The 23,595-nt window shown below is 38.6% G+C and overlaps 1 protein-coding gene across 3 annotated transcripts in view; it reads right to left on the bottom strand.

The window, feature by feature from the left end:
• The window catches only part of EIF2B3 (eukaryotic translation initiation factor 2B subunit gamma), a 143,053-nt gene extending 122,048 nt beyond the window's left edge, over positions 1-21,005 (bottom strand). Inside the window, exons 1-4 of one of the 3 annotated variants that reach the window (XM_055342098.1) lie at positions 19,592-19,684; positions 18,590-18,637; positions 17,173-17,329; positions 12,290-12,435 (exon numbers count right to left, since the gene is read on the bottom strand). In XM_055342098.1, the coding sequence (XP_055198073.1) occupies positions 12,290-12,435; positions 17,173-17,329; positions 18,590-18,628 (342 nt within the window). In that variant the 5' untranslated portion in view covers positions 18,629-18,637; positions 19,592-19,684. Of the gene's footprint in view, positions 1-12,289; positions 12,436-17,172; positions 17,330-18,589; positions 18,638-19,591; positions 19,685-20,911 lie in introns of those variants that run through there. The other 2 variants (XM_055342096.1, XM_055342097.1) reach the window with 2 other exon arrangements.
• Positions 21,006-23,595: the final 2,590 nt, after the last annotated feature.

Genomic DNA, 23,595 nt, shown 5'->3' with positions numbered 1-23,595 from the left:
ATTAAGAAAGAGGGAGGTTGGTGGGCAGCCCAGGTGGCTCAGCAATTTAGTGCCGCCTTCAGCCCAGGGCGTGATCTTGGAGACCCGGGATCAAGTCCCACGTCGGGCTCCCTGCATGGAGCCTGCTTCTCCCTCTGCCTATGTCTCTTCCTCTCTCTCTCTGTGTTTCTCATGAGTAAATAAATAAAATCTAAAAAAAAAAAAAAAAAAAAAAAAAGGAGGGAGGTTGTATACATAAGGGAGGGCAGATCTGATAGTAAGTGAATCAAATCCTTAATTTTCATAGTGGAAATTCAATAGATTATTTAAAACTAAAAATAAAAACACAGTAGCATAAATATGTTATTTAGAAATACCGAGGTTACCAGAAGGAAAAAGAAAAGAGCCAAAAGCAGTTGCCTCTGAAAAGCAAAATCATTTATAAGTATTTTTGCTGAATAAAGGAATAAATGAATGAGGTAATATTCTAGAAAAAAAAATCATGAATGAGGAAGGATAGTGCAGGAAGCCTTTGTCCTTCATTCAGTCTTGAAGAACTATTTGATTCTTTAAGTTGTATACATTATGTGCATAACATATATACTTAGAGAGAGAATGTGAAGACACAATTTGGTAATAAATTTGACAAAAGATAAGATTTTTATGAAAAAATTATAAAACTTCACTGAGATTTTTTTAAAAGCTTGAAGTAAACGGAGAGATTCTAAGTGAATTAGAGCCTAAAATATGGAAAGCAAAACTAAAACTTTAAAGAAAATATCTTTAAGACTTCATAAATAGAAGAATTTCTAAAGGTAGGCACAGAAATCACAAACCATTAAGGAAAAGATTGAAAAAATCAATTATATCAAATTTAAAAGCTTCTATTTCTCCTTGAGCCCAGATTGCAATCTATAAACACCATCCTTCACAAAAAGAAACCAGGGCATTTTTTTAAAACCACTTTGTTGAGGTTTGATTAACATGTAACAAACTGTACATAAGAAAATCAGGGCTTTTTAAAATGTCTGATTTCAGATCTGGATAAAATGCAATATGAAATAAACATATGAAATATTATTGCAAAAAAGTTGAAACTGAATCTAATCAATGTTTAGATTCAAATTCAGTTTATAAGAAAATACTGGGGAAGTGAAACAAATTAAACGACATCAAAAGAGAGCAATCAAACACACCAGAGATATGGGAAATTCTTTAGGACAAATAACCTGTTTCCTTTGATAAATCAATTGCATAAGGAAAGAAAATTGGGTAGAAGGGACACTGTTCTAGAGTAAAAGACTAAAAAGACATAATCAAATATAATGTGTGGGCCTTAAAAAAAATACCATTTGCATAACAACAAAATTAGAAAGTATCTACTAATAAGTTCAACACAGGATGTAGAAGACTTTTTTTATAGAAAAATTTTAAACTTTATTTAAAAATTAAAAAAACCACCCTTAATAGAGATATATTATGCTTAAGGAATAGAAAGACTCAGTATTATAAAATGCCAACTCTCTCAAATTAATCTGAAAATCACTGTAATTTCAGTCAAATACCAAGAAAGATTTTTCATGGCTAATACTTAGAGTCTTATGTCAAATGGGAAGAGACAGGATGACTTTAAAGATAAATAATAAGAATGTGAGGTAGAGGGGAATCATCCTACTAGACAGGATTTCTATAAAGCTACAGTAATTAAAACAATAGCCTGGGGATCCCTGGGTGGCGCAGCTGTTTAGCGCCTGCCTTTGGCCCAGGGCACGATCCTGGAGACCCGGGATCGAATCCCACGTCGGGCTCCCAGTGGATGGAGCCTGCTTCTCCCTCTGCCTGTGTCTCTGCCTCTCTTTCTCTCTCTCTCTGTGTGACTATCATAAATTAAAAAACAAAAAACAAAAAAAAAAAAAACAATAGCCTATTGGTGAGGAAAAGACAATGGGGCCAGTGGATGAGAAGAGAAAGCTTATAGTCTCGGGCTTATGTGGAACTTGGTAGAAGGGAGCAAAAGACAGATTATTCAATAAATAGCTGGAATAACCAACTATTCATTTGGAACAAGATAAATTTAGATATTTACTTCATATCATATATAAATATTAATACTGGTTTAAAGACCCAAATATGAAAAGCAAAACTGTAAATCTTTTAGAGGGCAGAAATCTATGTTATTTTAGATATAAAAACACCAACCATAAAGGAAAAAACTGATCTAGTTAACCACAAAAAAACTGATCTAGTTAACCATGAAAACTTCTGTATGCTAGAAGATACTATAAACATAGGAAGGAGAGGTGACAAACTGGGGGAAAACTTGTAACCCACAGAACTGGCAAAGGATTAGTATACAGTATATACAGACTATACTTATAAGTAAGAAAAAGACAACCCAAACACAAAATGAGCATAGGATATGAATAAGAAATTCACTGAAAAGGAAAATGGTCAACACACCTAGAATAAAAACTCCTCAAATTCACAAGTAATCAAGGAAATGCAAAATTAAACCAACAATGAGGTACTGTTTCACACCACCATATTAATGAAAACCTAAGTTTGAGAATACCAATTGTTAGTGAGGACAGGGAGAAATCAGAACTCTAATTCATACTACTGATGGGAATATATATTAATGACTACTTTGAAGGGCAATTTGCCACTATCTAGTAAACCGGAGATGGACATACCTTATGACCCACACATCAATCCTACGTTGCAGCACTACACAGAGTGAAAGAAACCATCGCAAACTAACTGTCCCACAGAAGAGGGATGGATAAACTGTTACCTAGGACCCAGATCCAATCTGGAGAGACTGGCTCTGGGAGGAAAGTTTTTGCCAACCTCATGCCAGAGAGAAGAAAGGGAAGGCCTTTGTCCATTGAGTCCTTAGCCAAATCTTATTCTTCTCAGCCTCAGTTCTCCCCTCTCCAGGGGGTACAAATATTGACCTTGCCCATAATCCTGATCAGTTGAAACATGTCTTCTCCTCTATATCTAGACACCTGAGCGATGGTGAAAGAGAGAGAAGAAAAATGTCCAACCTCACAACTGTGCTAACTATAGTAGTTCTCATTTACACTCTTTGACCCCAGGTACACCCCTGCTGTTGTTCAGGTCCCCTGTTCAGTGTCCCTAGTCAGCTCTCTCCTATTTTCCAGGGACAGTTCTAAAGTTTCACTACTCACAGGTCCCAATCCCATCACCTTCTCTCTCCACATGCTCAACAGACAACTCTGGCTCCTACTTCATCAAGAATATAGAGGCTTCAGGAATGAATTATTTTAATTCCCGTCTCTCTTCCCTTTTTTTTTTTCCTGTCTCTCTTCCTGATGTGCATTTGACCTTTCCCTTTCCTCTTGTTTTCTCATTTCAGTGGAAGATACAGCCTTCCTCCGGCCCAAAGCTGCTCCTTCATTCCTGCTTATCTCCTTGGGGACTTCATCCATCATCTATCTCCTTTCTTCTATGCCTCTCCACTGGCTCTTTTGCTCTCTTATAAAAATATTCAAGTTGCTTCCAACTTAGAATACACTCAAAGTATAAGAAACTACTAACAGTGGTTGTTAATAGGGACACTAAGTAGATAAGGAAGGAAGGGAAATATTTCACCATAAAATTTTTACACTCTTTGAACCCCATGTATGTATTAGCTATTATTTATTATTTTAAAATATCCATGGTTGTGTCTCTCTTACTTCTTTCAGAGGATCCTCTTCTTTCACATGTCTAGTAAGCACTGGTGTTTCCTTAAGCCCTCTGTATTCCGTCCTTTTCTTTATTTACTCTAACATTCTTGTGGGAAAGGTGGCTCACACTCATAGCAAAGTATATTTAGTGAGCTAAATGTAGTTACACATCTTACTTCTCCCATAAACCTGTTCCTTATCCCACAGCCTCTAAATTTGTGAATGCTGCCACCATCCATCCAGGTGCTCTTGCTAGAAACTCAGGGGTCAAGCTTGATCCTTCTTCTCTTTATCCTCTCACATCCAATTAAAGCCATAAAGTTCTAAATATTTTCCAACTTACCCCATCTCTCTAATACTACCGTTGTCTTAGTTTAGTCCTTCATCATTTCTTACTAGGATTACAACAGCCTCTCAGTGGTCTTTCTGACCCTCCTCATTCATGCAGTAATATTTCTAAAATATTAATCTGTTAACGATCCTTCAAAGTATCCCTACAGGATAAAGCATATATTTGATTTTCACCTCTATCCCAGACTGTAAAGATAGCATAGTACAGTGGTTAAGAGTACAGGATTTGAAGTAAGAGATCCATGTTCAATCACTAACTCCTCCATTAAACAGTCCCCTTTTCTAGTCTCAATAAAATTTAATAAGAGGTCTGAAGGAGGTGGAGCAGTCTTGGCCCTGTGAACTCTTAAAACTAGCAAAGTAATATTCATTTTAAAAATGAAGCCCCGTAAGACGCCTGGGTGGCTCTGTGGTTGACCGTCTGTCTGCCTTTGGCTCAGGGTGTCATACCAAGGCACTGGGATCGAGTCTCCTCGCATCAGGCTCCCCTTGGGGAGCCTCCTTCTCTCTCTACCTCTCTCTGTGTCTCTCGTGAATAAATAAATAAAATCTTTCACGAATAAATAAATAAAAATGAAATCCTGCATTGAGAATATGCTGAGAATTGAAGCCAAATTGAGCAGCACAGGGAAAACCAGTACACAACAAAGACAAAGCTTAGATAAAATGGAGATAATGGAGGAGAGGAGGAAGACCTTAAAAAAGGGGCTCTATTGCTATGTAACTACAAAAGCTACCCTGACTTATCCTTCCCTTCTGAAAATTTAGGAAAATTAAATTTGGGTAAAATTAGCAATAGGAAAGGATTACAGTCAAATCCTGTACAAAGTTATTATTGAGAAAGATAATAGTAAGGGTTAGAATAACATCTCTACAATGAAGCACATGTCACAAAGACATGCTCATAAAACAGGTTAAATCTGCAGGTAAATATTTAGAAATAGACTAAAATAAGAAAATAATAGATGTGAATGATTAAAGTAAATCTGAAAAAATTAGAAATTAGATGACAGAACTTAAGAAAGAATTAGAAATAAAAGAAAATAATCCTTTCAGAAATAACAGCTAAACTAGAAAGGACACAAAAATGAATAAAACACAACTTTATGCATAATACCTCAAGGGAAACAGAATGTAAAAATGGAAGAAAATCATAAAAAAGAGATAGATAAAAAGGATTTGAGGCAAAATATGAGAAGGTGAAGAAAAGCAACAAAAATTCGGCATATACATAAGAATCTCAAAAATTAGGGGCACCTGGGTGGCTCAGGTGGTTAAGTGTCTGTCTTTGGCTCAGGTCATGATCTCAGGGTCCTGGGATCCAGCCCTGCATCAGGCTCCCTGCTCAGTGGGGAACCTGCTTCTCCCTCTCCCTTTACCCCTCCTCCTTTTTTGTGCTCTCTCTCTCTCTCACTCAAATAAATAAAATCTTAAAAAAAAAAAAAAAGGAATCCCAAAGATTAAAACCAAAGTAATGAAACAGAACAAATACCTAAAATTGTAATTCCAGAAAACTTCTCAAAACAAAAAAGATGAAAACTTCACATGAAAAGGACATACTACATATCTAGAAAATATGATTCAGATCAATGAATGGGATATATTATGTAGTAAAACCAGAAAAGTTTAAAGAAAAATAAAAACTTGGGGTGCCCAGCTGGCTTAGCTGGTAGAACATGTGACTTAATCCTAGGGTCATGAGTTCAAGCCTCACACTGGACACAGAGTTTACTTAAAAAAATAAAATAAGGGGTGCACCTGGGTGGTGGAGTTGGCTAAGTGTCTGACTCTTGGTTTCAGCTCAGGTTGTGATCTCAGGGTTGTGGGACTGAGCCCCACTTCAGGCTCTGCACTCAGCACAGAGTCTGCTTGAGATTCTCTCTCCCTCTCCCTTTGTCCTTCTCACTAGTGCTCTCTTTTCCTCTAATATAAATAAATAAATCTTTAAAAAATAAAATAAAATTGGGGTATTTGGCTCCCTCAGTCAGTGGAGCATGCAATTCTTGATCTTGGGGTTCTAAGTTTGAGCCCCTCATTAGGTGTAGAGATTAAAAATAAAATCTTTAAAAAAAGACAAACAAACAAACAAACAAACCACCTTTGGGAATCCAGACAAAAAGATCAACTCACTCATAAGGTAAAGAAAGATTTTCACTAGCACTTTTTGGACAGCAACACTTTACAACAGAATCAATGAGGGAATTTAAGATATTCAAGGAAAAAATGTGAGTCAGGGATTTTATAACCATATAAATTGGCTTTGAAATATAAAGGCTGCAGCTAATTTGCTGAGCATCAATATCATGAAGACCTCCTACAGAATCTACTAGAAATAAGCTTCAGATAGCCAAAAGACTGGAGAGAAAAAAAAGAAAGACAATCAAAAAATTATGTGCCTCCAAATAGAAGAACACACCTTAGAAAGTTTTATCCCTAAATTCAAAACTTGAATTTATTAAATTCAAGCCAAGAGCTTCTAGGTCCAACTACCAATACCAATATAAAGAGAGGGATACTTATTAAACACCACCACATGGTTGCAATCAACAAAATGCAGACTGTGGGAGGGGAAATATATAAGAAAATGAATTGCTCAATTTCTCCAACAAATAAATTATAAGAAAAAGAAGAGATGGAGGGAAAATCTATATTTTAAAAGAGACATTTCAACCAACTGTAATGTACAGTCCTTATCTGCCTCCTGATTTAAATAAACACTAAAATTATATTTATGAGGTAGCTGGAAACTCATATACTGAATAGATATTTGATAATGAAGAATTATTAATTTGTTTTTATTAATGGCATTATGGCTTTTCTTTTTTTAAAGAGCTCTCATCTTAGTAATATATTCTGATACACAGATAAAATAATATCTGTTCAAAAGATATCTTTTGAGATCTGTTTCAAAAGAACATGAGAGGGAACAAGATGGGTGGGGATATAGATGAAATAAGATTTGCTATGGGATGATAACTATTGAAGTTGGGTGATAGACACTTGAGCAATGTTCTAGTTTTGTACATGTTTGAAATTTTCCCTGACAAGAAGTTAAAAAAACTATGGTCTATAATTGGTATTTAATAAATTAAGCAATTATAATCATTATTTTTATTTATTTTTTATAATCATTATTTTTAGTAGACTCTGAATAAATATTTGCTAAATGAATGAGTTCAGACATAGATAAGACTGAATCATTCATCGACAAATCCGAAACACTATGGTGGAGAAGATTTAAAATCTAAGAACTTTCATGTTATCAACACCAGTTATAAGAATGGAGCTCACTCACCCAGGGCGTGGGAGAATGAATGAGCCAATAATCTCTCTTGATAAGTCAGGGAAAGAGGGTGGGCAGCTGAAATAAAAAGTGAGAAGCCAGTAAGTCAGCAAAAATTGTGGAATGAGATAAGGCAAAATGAAGTAGAAAACAGTGCCAGAAGAATAAAACCAAAAGGAATATGTATCTGTTAGTTGAAAAGACACATAGCAAATATGATGTCTAGCTTCAGTATCCTATAAGCACTAGTGATGAAGTTTCCACATATAAATAGAACTGCAATATACTTAGCAAATGCAATGTAAATGAAAAAGATTATCAATTAAAATGGTGAAATACATTTTAAACAAAATAGCCACGTAAAGCCAATATGCTATGGTGGTCTTTCTCTAGAAAAGCAGAAGCCACATGGGATAACCTCACAGTAGTATTTGGGGAACTCAATGTGGAGGAAGTGGGTTAAAGATAAAAGAACTGAAAGCTAATAAACCCCCAAATCTCAAAGGGAATAATCTTACCTAAAACCTTATTTAAAACAGACCAAAAAAAAAAAAAAAAAAACAGACCAAAACAGTCCCCAAAGGTTTAGGAAGCTGCTTTGTGGGCACAAGGTAAGATAAATAAATTGGCTCAAAGAGTCACTGCTTTTAAAGTACGGCACAGCCTGGGGGTACAACTTTCTACTTTAGATAGGTACTTGACATTTCTTAGCAAACACCAACAAACTCCTTTCTCAGGCTGCTTCACTTTCTTCAACTGTTTATATGTATTTCCATTACCTTTCCTACAAGTTTATGTTGATCCCAACCAGATGGTTCTAAATTTTGGCTTAGCTCAGGCCTTACTTTGATCTTAATGGCTATTTAGGAGTCTACTAAGTTCCTCCACACGTTAGTTTTGTTGCCTCTGTTCCAGGTTGGAATGCAAGTTGATGCGAAGCCAGGATTTCAGGAGCCATTGGTATAGAAGAAACCAAGTTGAGAGAGCAAAGATAGCAGAGACCTGCTAGCCAAAGTCACAGCTCAAGAAGAAGGCACGCAAGTAGGATTATATGTAAAAGGTGCCATGTAAATGATGTAAAAACAAAATCATATTTAAAGGAGGAAACGAAATGAGACTGTGCAGAATGACTTAATGAGGACTCTTACCTTAGGTTCAAGGGGGAGCCCTAATATAAGGATTCAATGGTCAAAACCGTAAGAGGCAGCAGTAACTTGGGAGTAAAATGCCCTACTGGCAGTTACTTTACTTGCTTCCACACGCCCACTCCTATTTATAGTTGTCACTAGTATCTCTCATGCCTCTAAGAATTACTTACACAAGTCCCACATGAGACTTCTAGAATCTCTAGCTCCAGGTTAGGGTAAAAATAACATTTCTAAGACTTAAACATCAGGGAGCAAAGAGATTACACCTCCATCCTAAACGTTTAGACTATAGCTAAAATAGTCCCTGGGAAGTCCACTAAATATCATAAGCTTCTTGGTAAACCTGGCATCCAATCCTATGAAAGAAAAGAATTATCATTTCATTTTCCTAGTGAAATTCCCCATATCTTCCCTAAGGAAATAAGCAACTGTAGTCCAGAAAGTAACACACCCAACATTATGGTGTTGGAAATCTCCACTCCAGTCAGAAACACTAAAACCTACTTGGATGGAAGCACAGGAAAACAAAAAGAGAGGCCAAAAGTGAATGGAAATGCCTATAATACACCACACTGGAAGTCTTGGCCAGGGCAATAGACAATTAAAAAAAAAACAAAAACAACCTATAAAGATTAAACCGCTGTGCCACCCAGGGATCCCCTTAACCTATAAAGATTAAAAAGGAAGACGTAAGTAATACTGTTTTTATTTACAAGAAACATGATGATGTATATAGAAAGTCCTGAAGAATCTACAATTTAACAAGATCAATATTCAAAAAACAATTTTATGTCTACATTTAAGGAACAAACAATTGAAAAATGGAGTTTTTAAAAAGCACCAGTTACAACATCATTAAAAACATTTACCTAGAAATAACTTATCAAGAGATGTTCAAAACTTCTACAATGGAAATTATAAAACACTACTGAGAGAAATTACAGGAAACCTAAATAAGTAGATGTTCAAGATTGGAAGAATCAATATTAAGATAGCAATTCTTCCCAACCTGATCTAAGATTCAGTTCAATTCTTACTATAAAGCTGAAATAATCAAGACATCATTCAAAGGGTGCCTGGGTGGCTGAGTTGGTTAAATGTCTGCCTTTGGCTCAGGTCGTGATCTTAGGGTCCTGGGATCGAGCCCCACATTGGGCCTGTTTTTCCCTCTCCCCGTCCCCCACTTGCTCATGCTCTCTCTCGCTTTCTCTCTCTTAAATAAATAAAGAAAATGTTTTTAAAAGAAGACACTATTCAATGTGGTATTAAAGTAAAGACTAATAGACCAGTGAAACAAAATAGAGAAAACAGAAATAAACCAAACATATATGGTCAGTTGATCTTCAATGAAGGTACTGATGCAATTCAACAGGGACCGTAAAGTCTTTTTAACAAATAGTGCTGGAACAAATATCTATATAGAAAAAAAGTAAATTTTATCCCTATTATCACACCACATACAAAATTAATCAAGATGGGGTAGACATCTAAACATAAAAGCTAATAAACCTTTTAGAAGTAAACATAAAAGAGTATCTTTATTGGGGCATCTGGGTGGCTCAGTTGATTGCCTGACTCTTGGTTTCAACTCAGGTCATGATCTCAGCGTCATGAGACTGAACCTTATGTGGGGCTCCACGCTCAGCAGGAAGTCTGCCTGGGATTCCCTCCTCCCTCTGTTCCTCCCCCTGCTTATGTGTTCCCTCTTTCTCTCAAACAAATAAATCTTAAAGAAAAAAAATAATGTCTTCACAAGATTGGGATAGGCGACAATTTCTTAGGACACAAAAAGTATATTAACCATAAAAGAAAAAAAAGCAGTAATCTAAATTTCATCAACATTGAAAACCTCTGGTCATGAAAAGACACCATTAAGAAAGCAAAAAAGGCAAGTCACAGACTGACAGAAGATATTCACAACACATATCTGACAAAGATTTGCATCTAGAATACTTAAGAAATGTCTATAATCAATAATAAAAAGGTAAACAATTCAATTTAAAAATATGCAAATGCTTTGAACACTACATAAAGATATGCAAATGGCCAATAACCACATAGAAAGGTGGTTAGCATCATTATTATCGGAGAAACACAAATTAAAACGAGATACTACTACATATATATATCCACTAAAATGGTTAAAATGTAAAAGACTGAAAAAACCAACTGTTGATGAAGATGTGAAACAAATGCAACCCTTATACATTGTAGATGGAAGTATAAAATGGTATAACCACTTGGAAAACCATAGAGCAGTTTCTAATACAGTAAACCCTACAAACTATTTTCCCAAAAGACTTGCAGAACAATGTTCAAAATAACTTTATTTATGATATCCCAAAATTAGAAACAACACAAATGACCATCAACAGTAAACAGTGGTATATTTATGCAATGGAATAAAAAACTAGTTATATCCTCTATAATATGAATGAATCTAAGAAATATTATGTTGAACCAAAGAAACCAGAATAAAACTGTATGATTCCATTTATATCTAGCTCATGAACCAACAAAGTTAACATATGAATTGACTCTAGAGGGGTGGAGTGCTGGGAGGTTGAGGGAGGCGCTCGCTAAAAAGAAGTACAAAGGAACTTTCAGAGGTAATGGCAATGTTCTAGATTTGGGTAATGGTAATCAGGGTGTATATGTATCTGTCAAAACTCAATGAACTGTGTATTTAATATCTATATTTTACTGTGTATAAATTATTCCCCAATAAAGGTGGGGTAGAGAGAAAGGCCATGTACATTTCTGCATTAATTTTTTGTTCTATACAGCATAGGCAGGTTGAAAATATTATTACATTTGGTTGCAGTCACCAGAAATATCAGAAGAGTCTGCTCCCCAATTCAAACAAGATAACAACAGTATCATACAGACTGAATTTTTTCCAAAGGACATCAATTTAAAAACAGTTTACAGTGGATATTTCTCAGTTCATATGCCACAGGCCAGCAGGGAGACTATGTCCTTATATCCATATGCCCCTGCTAGTATCTAATCAAGTAGACCAAAAGGTCAAATGTTATCACGTTGTAGGGGTGAGGGGCCAGAATTTTTGAAAATTCCTTTGTACTTCTTTCCAGTCAATCCGTCATCTGCAGAGTCAACTGCTACTCTGATTTTTATCACTATAGATTAAATTTTGCTTGTTCATGGGGGATCCTAGGTGGCTCAGTCACAGTTAAGCTTCTAGTTCTTGATTTCAGCTCAGGTCATGATATCAGGGTTGTGGAACTGAGCCCGAGTCCAGCTCCAAGCTGACCATGGAGTAGGCGTGGGATTCTCTTTCTCCCTCTGTCCTGAGATGGAGTCCTGTGTTGGGCTCCCTGCTCAGTGGGAAGTCTGCTTCTCACTCTACCTGTCACCCTTCCCTCTGCTCATGCTCTCGCTATCTCTCTGCTTCTCTCAAATGAATAAATAAAAAATCTTTTTAAAAAGTATATCTTTTTTATAAAGATGTACAATTACTCAAAAATATTGGAAATCAGTGACTATGATAACTAAATGTCTAAATCTTCATTAATAATCAAAATAGGGGTGCCTGGCTGGCTCAGTCAGAGGAGCATGTAACTCTTAATCTTGGGGTCATGAGTTTGAGCCCCGTATTAGGTGTAGAGATCACTTAAATAAATAAATAAATACATACATACATAAACCTAAAAAAATAGTAAAAGTAAAATGAGGTTGAAGAGTACATGGGCAACAAAATATGTGACGCAAGAATATATTTTCAACAAAGCATTGTAAACTGAAATGCACTGGGAAAACATAAGGTAATATTGATCTTCAATAAACAATAAAAATCAAGAATAGATTCTCACCTTAAGTTTTGGATATATTTGGCGCAGAGAATCTGCAGTCCCCTTGTCAGCTTCATCAGGAATACACACAATATCTAGCTTCATTTTCATCTTGAATTCTCCTGATAAAGCCTTTTGGACATCCCTGGTTGTGATGACAATGACTTCTACAGCACAAAAGGAAAAACACAAAAACTCTAATTCATTTAGACAATGGTTTCCTATTTCAATTACATGTGGTCTGTTTCAGGGACACCTGGATGGTTCGGTGGTTGAGCAGCTGGCTTTGGCTCAGGTTATGATCCCGGGGTCCTGGGATGGAGTCTTACACTGGGCTCACTGAGGGGAGTCTGCTTCTCACTCATCTATATCTCTGCCTCTTTTTTTTTTTAATTTTTATTTATTTTTATGATAGTCACAGAGAGAGAGAGAGAGAGAAAGAGGCAGAGACATAGGCAGAGGGAGAAGCAGGCTCCATGCACCGGGAGCCCGACGTGGGATTCGATCCGGGGTCTCCAGAATCGCGCCCTGGGTCAAAGGCAGGTGCCAAACCGCTGCACCACCCAGGGATCCCATATCTCTGCCTCTTTCTCATGAATAAATAAAAATAAATTCTTAAAAAGAAAAAAAAAAAAAGATGTGGTCTGTTCCTAGACGTAATAATAACAGCTAATATTATTGAGCCTTTTCAATATATTTACATGCATTCTCTCAATGCATACAACAATCTCATTTTACAAATGAGGAAACTTGGACTAAAAGATATTAGGTGACTTTGTTCAGGTTCACACAACTAGTGAGCAATGGATTCAAGATAAAACTCAGGTCTGATGATTAGAGGTTGCATATTAATATATTACATGCTACTTCTTGATATAAAGAACTCAGAAGAACATTCATCAAAGCATATACAAATGGGATCACATTTTAAATCTTCATTTACAACAACAAAAAAATAAATAAAAAATAAATCTTCATTTACTACAAAGGAAGAGCTATCACCACCTCCCACCAGGAAGCCATGAGTGCCTCACTGAGGATCACAATGAACCCTACTAAGAGGTAATTTCCAATAACAGGTGTCTTCATTTTACCCATATAGCTGGTAACCAATGACAGAAAACTGGAGATCTTTGTTACCAATCTTTGGTAGGGTAATGTAATTCACTGCAACATAACGTGTATTACTGATGTCTGAAGATCATACTTTAGCATCTCATTTTCCATTTGTTCCATGATAGTGTTCCAGGTAACAATGATCTCTCCCTTTCAGAAAAGTAATCATACTTTTTTATTTTCTTCCCTTCTCTTCTTTCTTCCTTCCTCTTTCTTTCTTTCCAAATAATTTAACTTCCCTTCCTTCTTTCTCCTATCTTTCTTCCATTCCCCACTTTGCTTTTAGTAACCAACTCATTCCACCAATAAATACAAATACATTTAATACGTAAAGTAAAAATAGGCACTAAGAAGTCAGAAATGAACTCAACATGGTTCCTATTCTTAAGAAACTTAACATGGAGAAATTACACATATAAGTGACTAACTAAGGGGGGGGGGGCCTGGGTGGCTCAGTGGTTGAATGTCTGTCTTCGGCTCAGGGAGTGATCCTGGAGTCCTGGGATCGAGTCCCACATCGGGCTCCCTGATTGGAGCCTGTTCTCCCTCTGCCTGTGTCTCTTCCTCTCTCTCTCTTTCTCTCATGAATAAATAAATAAAATCTTTTTTAAAAAAATGACTAAGGAAGGCTTCCTGGAAAGGATGGCCTTTGAGATACATAAAGATAAAATCAAGTCCACCAAAAACCTCTTTAGTACACACTTTATGTAGATGCTGATGGTACAAAGATGAATGAGATACAGTACCTGCTTTCAAAGAGATGTCTTCCATGACACTAATTAAAGCATAAAAGAGTATGTTGGTTAGTACTGAGATAGAAAAACAAAATGTAAAAAAAAATAATAAATAAATAAACCAAACAAACAAACAAAAAAAACAACAAAATGTGGGACACCTAGGTGGTTCAGCAGTTGAGTGTCTGCCTTCGGCTCAGGTGGTGATCCCAGGGTCCTGGGATTGAGTCCCACATCAGGCTCCCTGTGGGGAGCCTGCTTCTCTCTCTGCCTGTATCTCTGACTCTTTCTGTGTGTCTCTCATGAATAAATAAATAAAATCTTAAAAAAAAAAAGAAAAGAAAAAGAAAAACAAAGTGTGAAGTATGATAAAACCATAGAGGACAGGGTGATTGACGCTGTTTAGAATTTTAGAGAGGATAACATTTTGGAGAGGACATTATTTTATTTTTTTGGAGAGAACATTATAGGTAGAGTGGATAAAGTGAAGAGAGTAACTGCAAATATGGGACAGTCTAATAATTAGACTAAGACTCTTATGTGTGGAGAGAAACAAAAATGCTAACCAGGACTACATTAACTTCTCTAAACTCATGAACAATATGAAGAAAATGAACACAAGACTTTGCTATTAAACTCCAGAATCCTGGGCAGCCTGGGTGGCTCAGCGGTTTGGCGCGGCCTTCAGCCCCGGGGCCTGATCCTGGAGTTCCGGGATCGAGTTCTGCGTCGGGCTCCTGCATGGAGCCTGCTTCTCCCTCTGCCTGTGTTTCTGCCTCTCTCTCTCTCCTGTGTCTCTCAGAAATAAATAAATAAAATCATAAAAAACAAAACAAAAAAACCCTCCAGAATCCTGTGTTTAGGAGGCACTCATCAATTTCTGAGTGAGCCTTAGGGAGACGAAATTTCCTATGTAATGGGTATTAAATATACCACAAAAGGCAACCCCAACCATAACTAAAGATATAGCAGAAAGAAAAAACAAGTTATTGATGACAAATCCATAAAAAGTTATGAAAGGATAGTATGATATTTTAAAGTGTATTAAAAAGAAAATCTAAAAAAAAAAAAAAAAGAAAATCTTTGGGGCATCTGGCTGGCTCAATAGGTAGAACATGTCACTCCTGATCTCAGGGTTGTGAGTTCAAGCCCCAAGTTGTGTCTATAAATTACTTAAAAATAAAACCTTAAAAATAAAATATTAAAATCTTTTCTAAAACATCTCTCTTGGGATCCCTGGGTGGCGCAGCGGTTTGGCGCCTGCCTTTGGCCCAGGGCGTGATCCTGGAGACCCGGGATAGAGTCCCACATTGGGCTCCCGGTGCATGGAGCCTGCTTCTCCCTCTGCCTATGTCTCTGCCTCTCCCGGTGCATGGAGCCTGCTTCTCCCTCTGCCTATGTCTCTGCCTCCCTTGCTCTCTCTCTCTCTCTCTGTGTGACTATCATAAATAAATAAAATTTTTAAAAAAATAAAATAAAAATAAAACATCTCTCTCTTTTTTTAAGATTTTATTCATTTATTCATGAGAGACACAGAGACAGAGAGGCAGGTACATAGGCAGAGGGAGAAGCAGGCTCCAGGTGGCGAGCCCGATGCAGTACTGGATCCCATGACCCAAGCCAAAGGTAGACGCTCAACCACTGAGCCACCCAGGTACCCCTAAAACATCTCTTAACATCGATGTCATGTAGACCACTACATAGAAATGTTCATGGGTCTGTCTCAGGAAGGCAATTCACATAGTTCAATGAACAATGGAACGCAAGACTGTGCCCCAGGATCTGAAACCACTTCCATCTGGTACTTGGATTTGCTATTTCTTTTTTCTTTTTTTAAATTTTATTTATTAATTCATGAGAGACAGAGGGGGAGGTGGGAGGCAGAGACACAGGCAGAGGGAGAAGCAGGCTCCATGCAGGGAGCCTGACATGGGACTTGATCCTGGGACGCCAAGATCAGGCCCTGGGCTGAAGGCAGGGCTAAACCGTTGAGTCACCCAGGCTGCCTGGATTTGCAATTTCTAACCACAGGACACCTCAAACTCATTGCGGCCAAAGCTGAACTCATTATATTCACTCAAACCTATTCTTTGACTCCTAATACCTTTCCTAGTTACTGGCATCACCATCTAGTCACCCAAGCAAAAAGTAGAGGGAACTCTTTTTTTTTTTTTTCCATTCTCTCTCCCCATTAATCATCAACTTTCTCAAATATTCCCTCTTCTTCATCTTTAGTACTTCTTTAGTTCAGGTCCTCTTTATTGCTGGTGTAGACTCTGTAACAATTTCCCAATTTATCACCCTGCTTGTAGTCAACTCCCTCAAATCCATTCTTTATACAGTTTCCAAAGCATTATTTCTAAAATGTGCATCTAAGTTGTCAAATTTATTACCATAAAGTTGTTCATAATATTCACTTACTATCTCTTTAATGTTTGCAGGATCTGTAGTGATGTCCCCTCTATTTATATTTGTATCTAGACTTTAAGGTCCTAGAAATCAAGGCCTGAGTTATCTTTTAAATACTGTGCCCCTTAATATATTAATATGTCATTGGGTACATACAGATTCATAGTAAGCACTGACTATGAGGTGCTAACTTGGATTCCCACTGTGCTCATTTCAGATCATTGTTTTGTTAAGATTTATTTATTTATTCATGAGAGACACAGACACATGGAGAGAGGGAGAGAGAGAGGCTGAGATACAGGCAGAGGGAGAAGCAAGCTCCCTGCAGGAAGCCCAATGCGGGACTCGATCCCAGGACCCCGGGATAATGCCCTGAGCCAAAGGCAGATGCCTAACCTCTGAACCACCCAGGCGTCCCTCATCTCAGATCGTTGTGAAGAGCAGCTCTAACACAGTAATAGTGCTGTCTTTTCAACCTCTTTATACAGCAATAGAGCACTCCAATGTTCTTAATTTAGAGGACAGTCTCTAGCCAGTGCTGAGTCCTGGTCTTCCCTCATTCTCTCTCACTCTCATAAAGCTGATAAATCACTGAGATCAAACATCCTCAAAATTTTATGAGTACATCTAATTGTCAAAGCTCACCTTCAAATCCAACACGCTCAAGCAGGTTCAATGGGTACCAAATTAAAGGTTTGTTCCCAACTGGAAGCAGAGGTTTGGGAATGCTGGAAGTCAGGTCTGTCATTCGAGATCCCCCTCCAACTGCCATCACTACTGCTTGGAATTCCATTTTCACAAACTGCGGTCATAGAAAAAACAACAGAAAAAAAATCAACAAAACTCAAAGTACATACAGTACTAACCACTAACCCTATTTCTATTTAGGTTATTGATACTCACTAATGTCAAATGTGTCATTTCCAACTCCAATAACCACAATTAGAAAAGTTTAGCTATAGAGTAAACATTACCTTTATTATAATTTCTGACTCGCCAATATATACTTTCAGCTCCAGTCAGGGCAGAGGGGCTAAAGGAGGCATATGAATTAAAGAAACCTGGCCCTTTCCCTTGAAGTGCTCACAATTATGTGGAAAAGACAAAATCAGTAAATTACAATATACTATCATTAATGTCATGGCAGGGATATATCCAAGATGCAGTAGGCATATAGTGAAGGTAACATCTAAGTCTTAGAAAAGACAGGGAAAGTTTTATGGGAAGGTAGTATTTCAGCTGACTCTTAAAGGAGTAAGAGTTTACCAAGAGGTGTGTGTGTGTGTGTATGTATACACACACACACACATATACACAATGGAATATTACTCAGCCATCAAAAAGAATGCAATCTTGCCATTTGCAATGACAGGCATGGAACTAGAGGGTATTATGTTAGGTGCAATAAATTAGTCAGAGAAAGATAAAACACCATATGATTTCACTCATATGTGGAATTTAAGAAACAAAACAGAGGAACATAGGGGAAGGGAAGGAAAAATAAATTAAGATGAAAACAGAGAGGGAGGCAAACAATAAGAGACTCTCAACTCTAGGAAACAAAGTTGCTGGAGGGGAGGTGGGTGGAGAGGTGGGATAACTGGGTGATGGGCATTAAGGAGGGCACTTGATGTAATGAGCACTGGGTGTTATATACAACTGATGAATCATTAAATTCTACCCCCGAAATCAACTATACAGTATATGTTACTTAAATCAAATTTGAATAAAAAGGGAAGCCCAGGTGGCTCAGTGGTTTAGCACCACCTTCAGCCCAGGGTGTGACTCTGGAGACCCGGGATCGAGTCCCATGTCGGGCTCCCTGCATGGAGCCTGCTTCTCCCTCTGCCTGTGTCTCTGCCTCTCTCTCTCTCTCTATCTCTCATGGATAAAAATAAAATCTTAAAAAAAAAATTTGAATAAAAAATTTATTTAAAAAGAGTTTACCAAGTGGGCTTCTGATATGAGTTCGTATTTCTTGAAAAAAATTGAAAACTTCTAACTAGAATTAACAGTATAAATAAAAGTATATTAGGTCTCTGAAAAGTATAAAATGACTTACGATGACTCCAGTAACAGCCATTTGCTCCCATCTTCTCATTATCCCCAGCTATGAAAGATATTACTATAAACACAAATGTAATCCAGAAAAAAAAAAAAAACAAATGTAGGCTTGTATCTGAATCTAGATTTGCAGAACCCAATGGTAGAAACAAATCAGATTAATTTGTTTTTCTAAACTCAAGGTAATAAACTTGTTTGACCTTCAAAAGAATCTCTTTACAGTGGCTACCACAGATAAGGTGCATAGTAAAAGGTCATAAATCCTTACTGATTCAAAATAAAGGTACTCTTTGATTTACAATAAATGGTATCACTTTTGAAATACAAGTGTGAAATGCAATGTTCAGAAAAAAAATTTATTTGACACCAAATTGGCAAATAATGTTGCACCTTTACCCATAATTATGTTCAGTCCTGGGACCCTCATCAATATTTAAACAGCAGGACTTAAACCCAGTACACTCAGGCACAAAGTGAAGGTTCCTGTACAATGTCTACAACTTAAAGATATGGTCATTTCAATTCCAGCAAATATTTGCCTGAGACTGGAATTTAACTTCAATTTGGCTGGCACTATATAATTCCTATCACATCTGACGTTATTATAAAAGAGCATTGGAGCTTTGAGTCAAAAGCCCTGAGTTTGAGTTTTGGTTCTACCACTAATAGGTGAGGTGACCAGAGGCCTGACATTTAAAACTTTAAGTGTCCTCAGTTCCTAGAAGGGACCTTGGTACTTAAGCTCACAGACCCCTGAAGCAGACTGGCTGGATTTGAGTTCTAACATGTATTAGTTGTGTGAACTAGAGCAAGCTTCATAAATTTTCTATGCTTCAGTTTTCTTCATTTTTTTAAGATGAGGATAATTATAGTTTCTACTTCATAAACTTCATAAAGTTGTTGTGAAGGATGGTTAATATATGTAAAGCACAGAAAATATTGTCAATCCCACTGTTTGATATCATTAGACAGAGGCTAGGTCATGGCAAGCCGCCCTTACCAAATGAACTATGCTGTTGTATAATTCTGGTCTCTTCTTGCCGCTTTTGTTTTCTAGGTTGCCTTTCTCCTTCGCCTAGAAATCACCTACTAAACTTTTTTAAAGAAAGATTTTGTTTATTTATTCATGAGGGAGAGAGAGGCAGAGACACAGGCAGAGGGAGAAGCAGGCTCCATGCAGGGAGCCTTACGCAGGACTCGATCCCTCGATCCCGGGACTCCAGGATCAGCCCTGGGCTGAAGGCAGCTGCTCAACCCCTGAGCCACCCAGGCGTCCCTCACCTACTAAAGTTTAAGGCTCAATCCAAGAACCACCTTCCTTAAAAAAAAAAAAAAAAAAAAAGAGAATTCCTAACCTTTCCCACCCTCCTGGTAGAAGTAACTCCTTCCCTCTTAGGTGCTTCCACTCTATCATGTGCAGATCATCTCTTTCCAGGCTTTATTACACAGGTATTTAAATGTCTATATCCTGTGAGTTCCGTGAAGGCAGGGACCGTGTTTATCATCACCGTATTCCCAATACCTAACACAATTCCCATCAGATGCCTGGCACTCAATCAGTGTTTGTGGGATGAGCATCTGTGAACATCACAACAACCTCGACCTCCTGTAAAAGTCAAGCTCAACATGTGCACAAGGGATAGGAGACCCCTGATCACTGGGATCTAAGGCTCCTGCTCTCAGTGAGGTTCTGGGTGACAATCGTGAACACAACTAGCCATGACACCAGGCCGACTGTCAAATGCCTCAATGTCACTGCCGCGACTCTGGATGATGGGAATCACAGCCACGAGTGTCTTCAGCCTCCAAGCTTTAGAACCGGGTGTTCATGGCATCTCAGACACGCTTGCATCACAGCACTCACTGCCTTTTCCCTTCGTAAACCGGTGGGATAAAACACTATCATACTTGGTCTCTCGTCTGGATTTTACCGTATTCGTATTTGACTGCCTTGCCCTAAACAAATAAAGTTAGGGAGAACAAATAAATGAGCTGAAGTGGAAAGAGTCCCGGAGCTGGTTCTCACTCGCTGTGACTTTAAGCAGGTGCTCCCCTCCCTGAAACTCCTCTCCATCCGCTGCACAAGGTGCTGGCCCCGATTCTCCCCAAGCGCTCCTCTCGCGCGGCCCACTTAGCGGCCCCGCGGGGTCGGGCAGGGACTCGAGCCGGAGACCCTGGGGCTCTGCGCCCCTCCCACCCCCTCAGGCCTTCCTCGGCCGGGATCGAGGAGCCCGCTCCCCCACATTAAGCGGGGCCCCGCCGCCCCCACCGCGGTGCTCAGCTCGTAAGGGGCCCGGCAGCGCCAGCGCCGCAGCTTTACCTCTCAACTCCCCGCGCTCCACGGCCGCTCCCAGCGCTCCCCACGCCGCCTCCGACTGACAGCCCGAGGACGCAGGCGCGCGATGGCCGAGCGGGTCGATGGGACGCACGGGGCAGGGCGGCGGCGAAGGGACGAGCGCGGAGCGATAGATTGCGCCCGGGCGGAGGAGGCGGAGGGGCCCGCTCCCTTTCCTTCATTCACAAATCGTCACCGCCCATTGAGTGTCCTTCCTGGAGCTGGGCGCCTGGAGTCCACATTGCAACAAGTCATCAAGAAGTTCTCACTCTACGCCCTGGCCCCGACCTCCACTCTGTGAAAGGAGAGCTCGTGGGAGCCACAGTCTCGGGCCGGCCAGGGGAGAAGTGTCCAAGAGCCTTTGCAGGCCAGGGATTGCCGAGGCTTTCTAGGTCTGCGGTGTCTAATGTAGAGACTCACCTCGGCTTTCTGAGCCAGACTCTTATCATATGGAAAACAATCACCTATAACCGTCAAAATTTGGGGAGGAAGGGTGTCAGTGAAGACCTCATTGAGACAGCGACACCGAACAGGGGCTTGATGAGGGCAGCCTGGGTGGCTCAGCGGTTTAGCGCCGCCTTCAGCCCAGGGCCTGATCCTGGAGTCCCTGCATGGAGCCTGCTTCTCCCTCTGCCTTTGTCTCTGCCTCGCTCTGTGTGTGTGTCTTTCATGAAAAAATAAGTAACATCTTAAAAAAAAAAAAAAAGAGTGGCTTGATGAGACTTAGTTGGGTATCTGGGGTAAGAGCCTTCCAGCTAGACTAGCTAGCAGGTGCAAAGGCCCTGAAGACAGCCTGCATGTTCAGTGGAGAGACGAATATCCCTGAAGGGAAGTAAGTCGGCGGAAAGTGAATGATGGCAAAGGTCAAAAGAGACAATAGGAGAGGGTGGAGGATTCTGATCACTTGGGTCTTTTTTTTTTTAAACTTTTATTTATTTTTTTTTAAAGATTATTTATTTATTCATGAGAGAGAGAGAGAGGCAGAGACACAGGAAGAGGGAGAAGCAGGCTCCATGCAGGGAGCCCGACGGGGAACTCGATCTCAGGTCTCCAGGACACACCCTGGGCTGAAGGCAGAGGCTTAACCGTTGAACCACCCAGGCGTCCCTAAAAATAAAATCTTTAAAAAGGATTATTGGATATCCCAAAGAACTTTTGTTTATATGGATTATATCTATTGATATTTATAAAAACTACTGAGTAATTTTTTAAAAGATTTTATTTCTTTTTAGAGACACAGAGCACAAACAGGGGGAGCAACAGGCAGAGGGAGAAGGAGATGCAGATTCCTCGTTGAGCAAAGAGCCCAATGTGGGGCTGGATCCGAGGCCCTGGGATCATGACCTGAGCCCAAGGCAGATGCCCAACCAACTGAGCCACCCAGGTGCCCCTCAACCTGTGAAATTAAATAGTAATTCATTTTCAAAACAAAAATAAAACCATTAAATGTTAACACAAATACCATTTTTATGAAAATATATGTTTTCAAACAAAAAAATTAGAAGAATGCCATGGTTTCATCTTTTTTGCAGATCTCTTTAATGTCTGGCTTAGTAGAAAACAGTTGTATTTTCCCATCAGTTGAAATATATTGTTTTGGGTGAATTCTATGATAAAACCTGACCTCACACAGGTACAGTTGGAAAAGGGAGAGATATTTTTTAGTTGTAGATAATATTCTTTGGTACTACACAAAAACTCAATAAGTGGCAATTTGTTAAAGATTTGTTGCAAGGTAGAATCATTAAATCAATGAGCATTTGTACTCTAATACTTTTTTTTTAAAGGCTTTATTTATTTATTCATGAGAGGTACACAGAGAGGCAAAGACATAGGCCTCGCAGGGAGCCTGATGCGGGACTCAATCCCAGGACCTCAGGATCATGCCCCGAGCCAAAGGCAGACACTCAACCACTGAGCCACACAGACATCCCTAATACTTGCACTTCAAATGAACATCTTACCCACGCATGACTTTACAACTCGATGCATTGATCACTTGTAAAATATCCTCCCAAATGTTGACTCATTATATTTTATTTTATTTTTTTGACTCATTATATTTTAAAAATTACATTTGCTAATATTACCACCAATCTTATGAGAAAAGTCCTTTAAATATTGGAAACCTGGCAAGCTTATGATGACAGATACAAGTTTTCCAAACTTCTGATTTTCTCTTGAAAGCTCAAATATTATCATTGGCAACAAATACTTTTAGTGATTTTCCTTGAAGCAAGTGGCTTACTTCATTAATTTTAGTATTTTGTGTGTACTCAAGGACCAAGATTTAATAAAATTATGTTACTGATTCATCAAAGACATTCTTGGTTTTTTTTTTTTAAAGATGTATTTCTTTTAGAGACAGAATGCGAGTAGAGGGTGGAGGGAGAGAGGTGAAAAAATGAAAATACCAACTGAACTTCCACTGAGTACAGGGCCCAACACAACATGGACCCTGAAATCATGACCTGAGGTGAAACCAAGAGCTAGCCTCTTAACCATCTGAGCCATCCAGGCACCCCCAAAGTAAGTGAAACTTACTTTGCTTTATTATTATTTTATTTTTCTTTTTATTTTTTTTTCTTTTTTATTTTTTTTTTATTTTTCTTTTTAATTTTTATTGCGCATGTGTGACAGTGAAGAAGACAATGCCTATCAATACAGTT

Source organism: Nyctereutes procyonoides, unplaced genomic scaffold, assembly GCF_905146905.1.
Source record: "Nyctereutes procyonoides isolate TBG_1078 unplaced genomic scaffold, NYPRO_anot_genome, whole genome shotgun sequence".
Lineage (NCBI taxonomy): Eukaryota > Metazoa > Chordata > Mammalia > Carnivora > Canidae > Nyctereutes > Nyctereutes procyonoides.
This window is presented reverse-complemented; position numbering and strand designations above follow the sequence as displayed.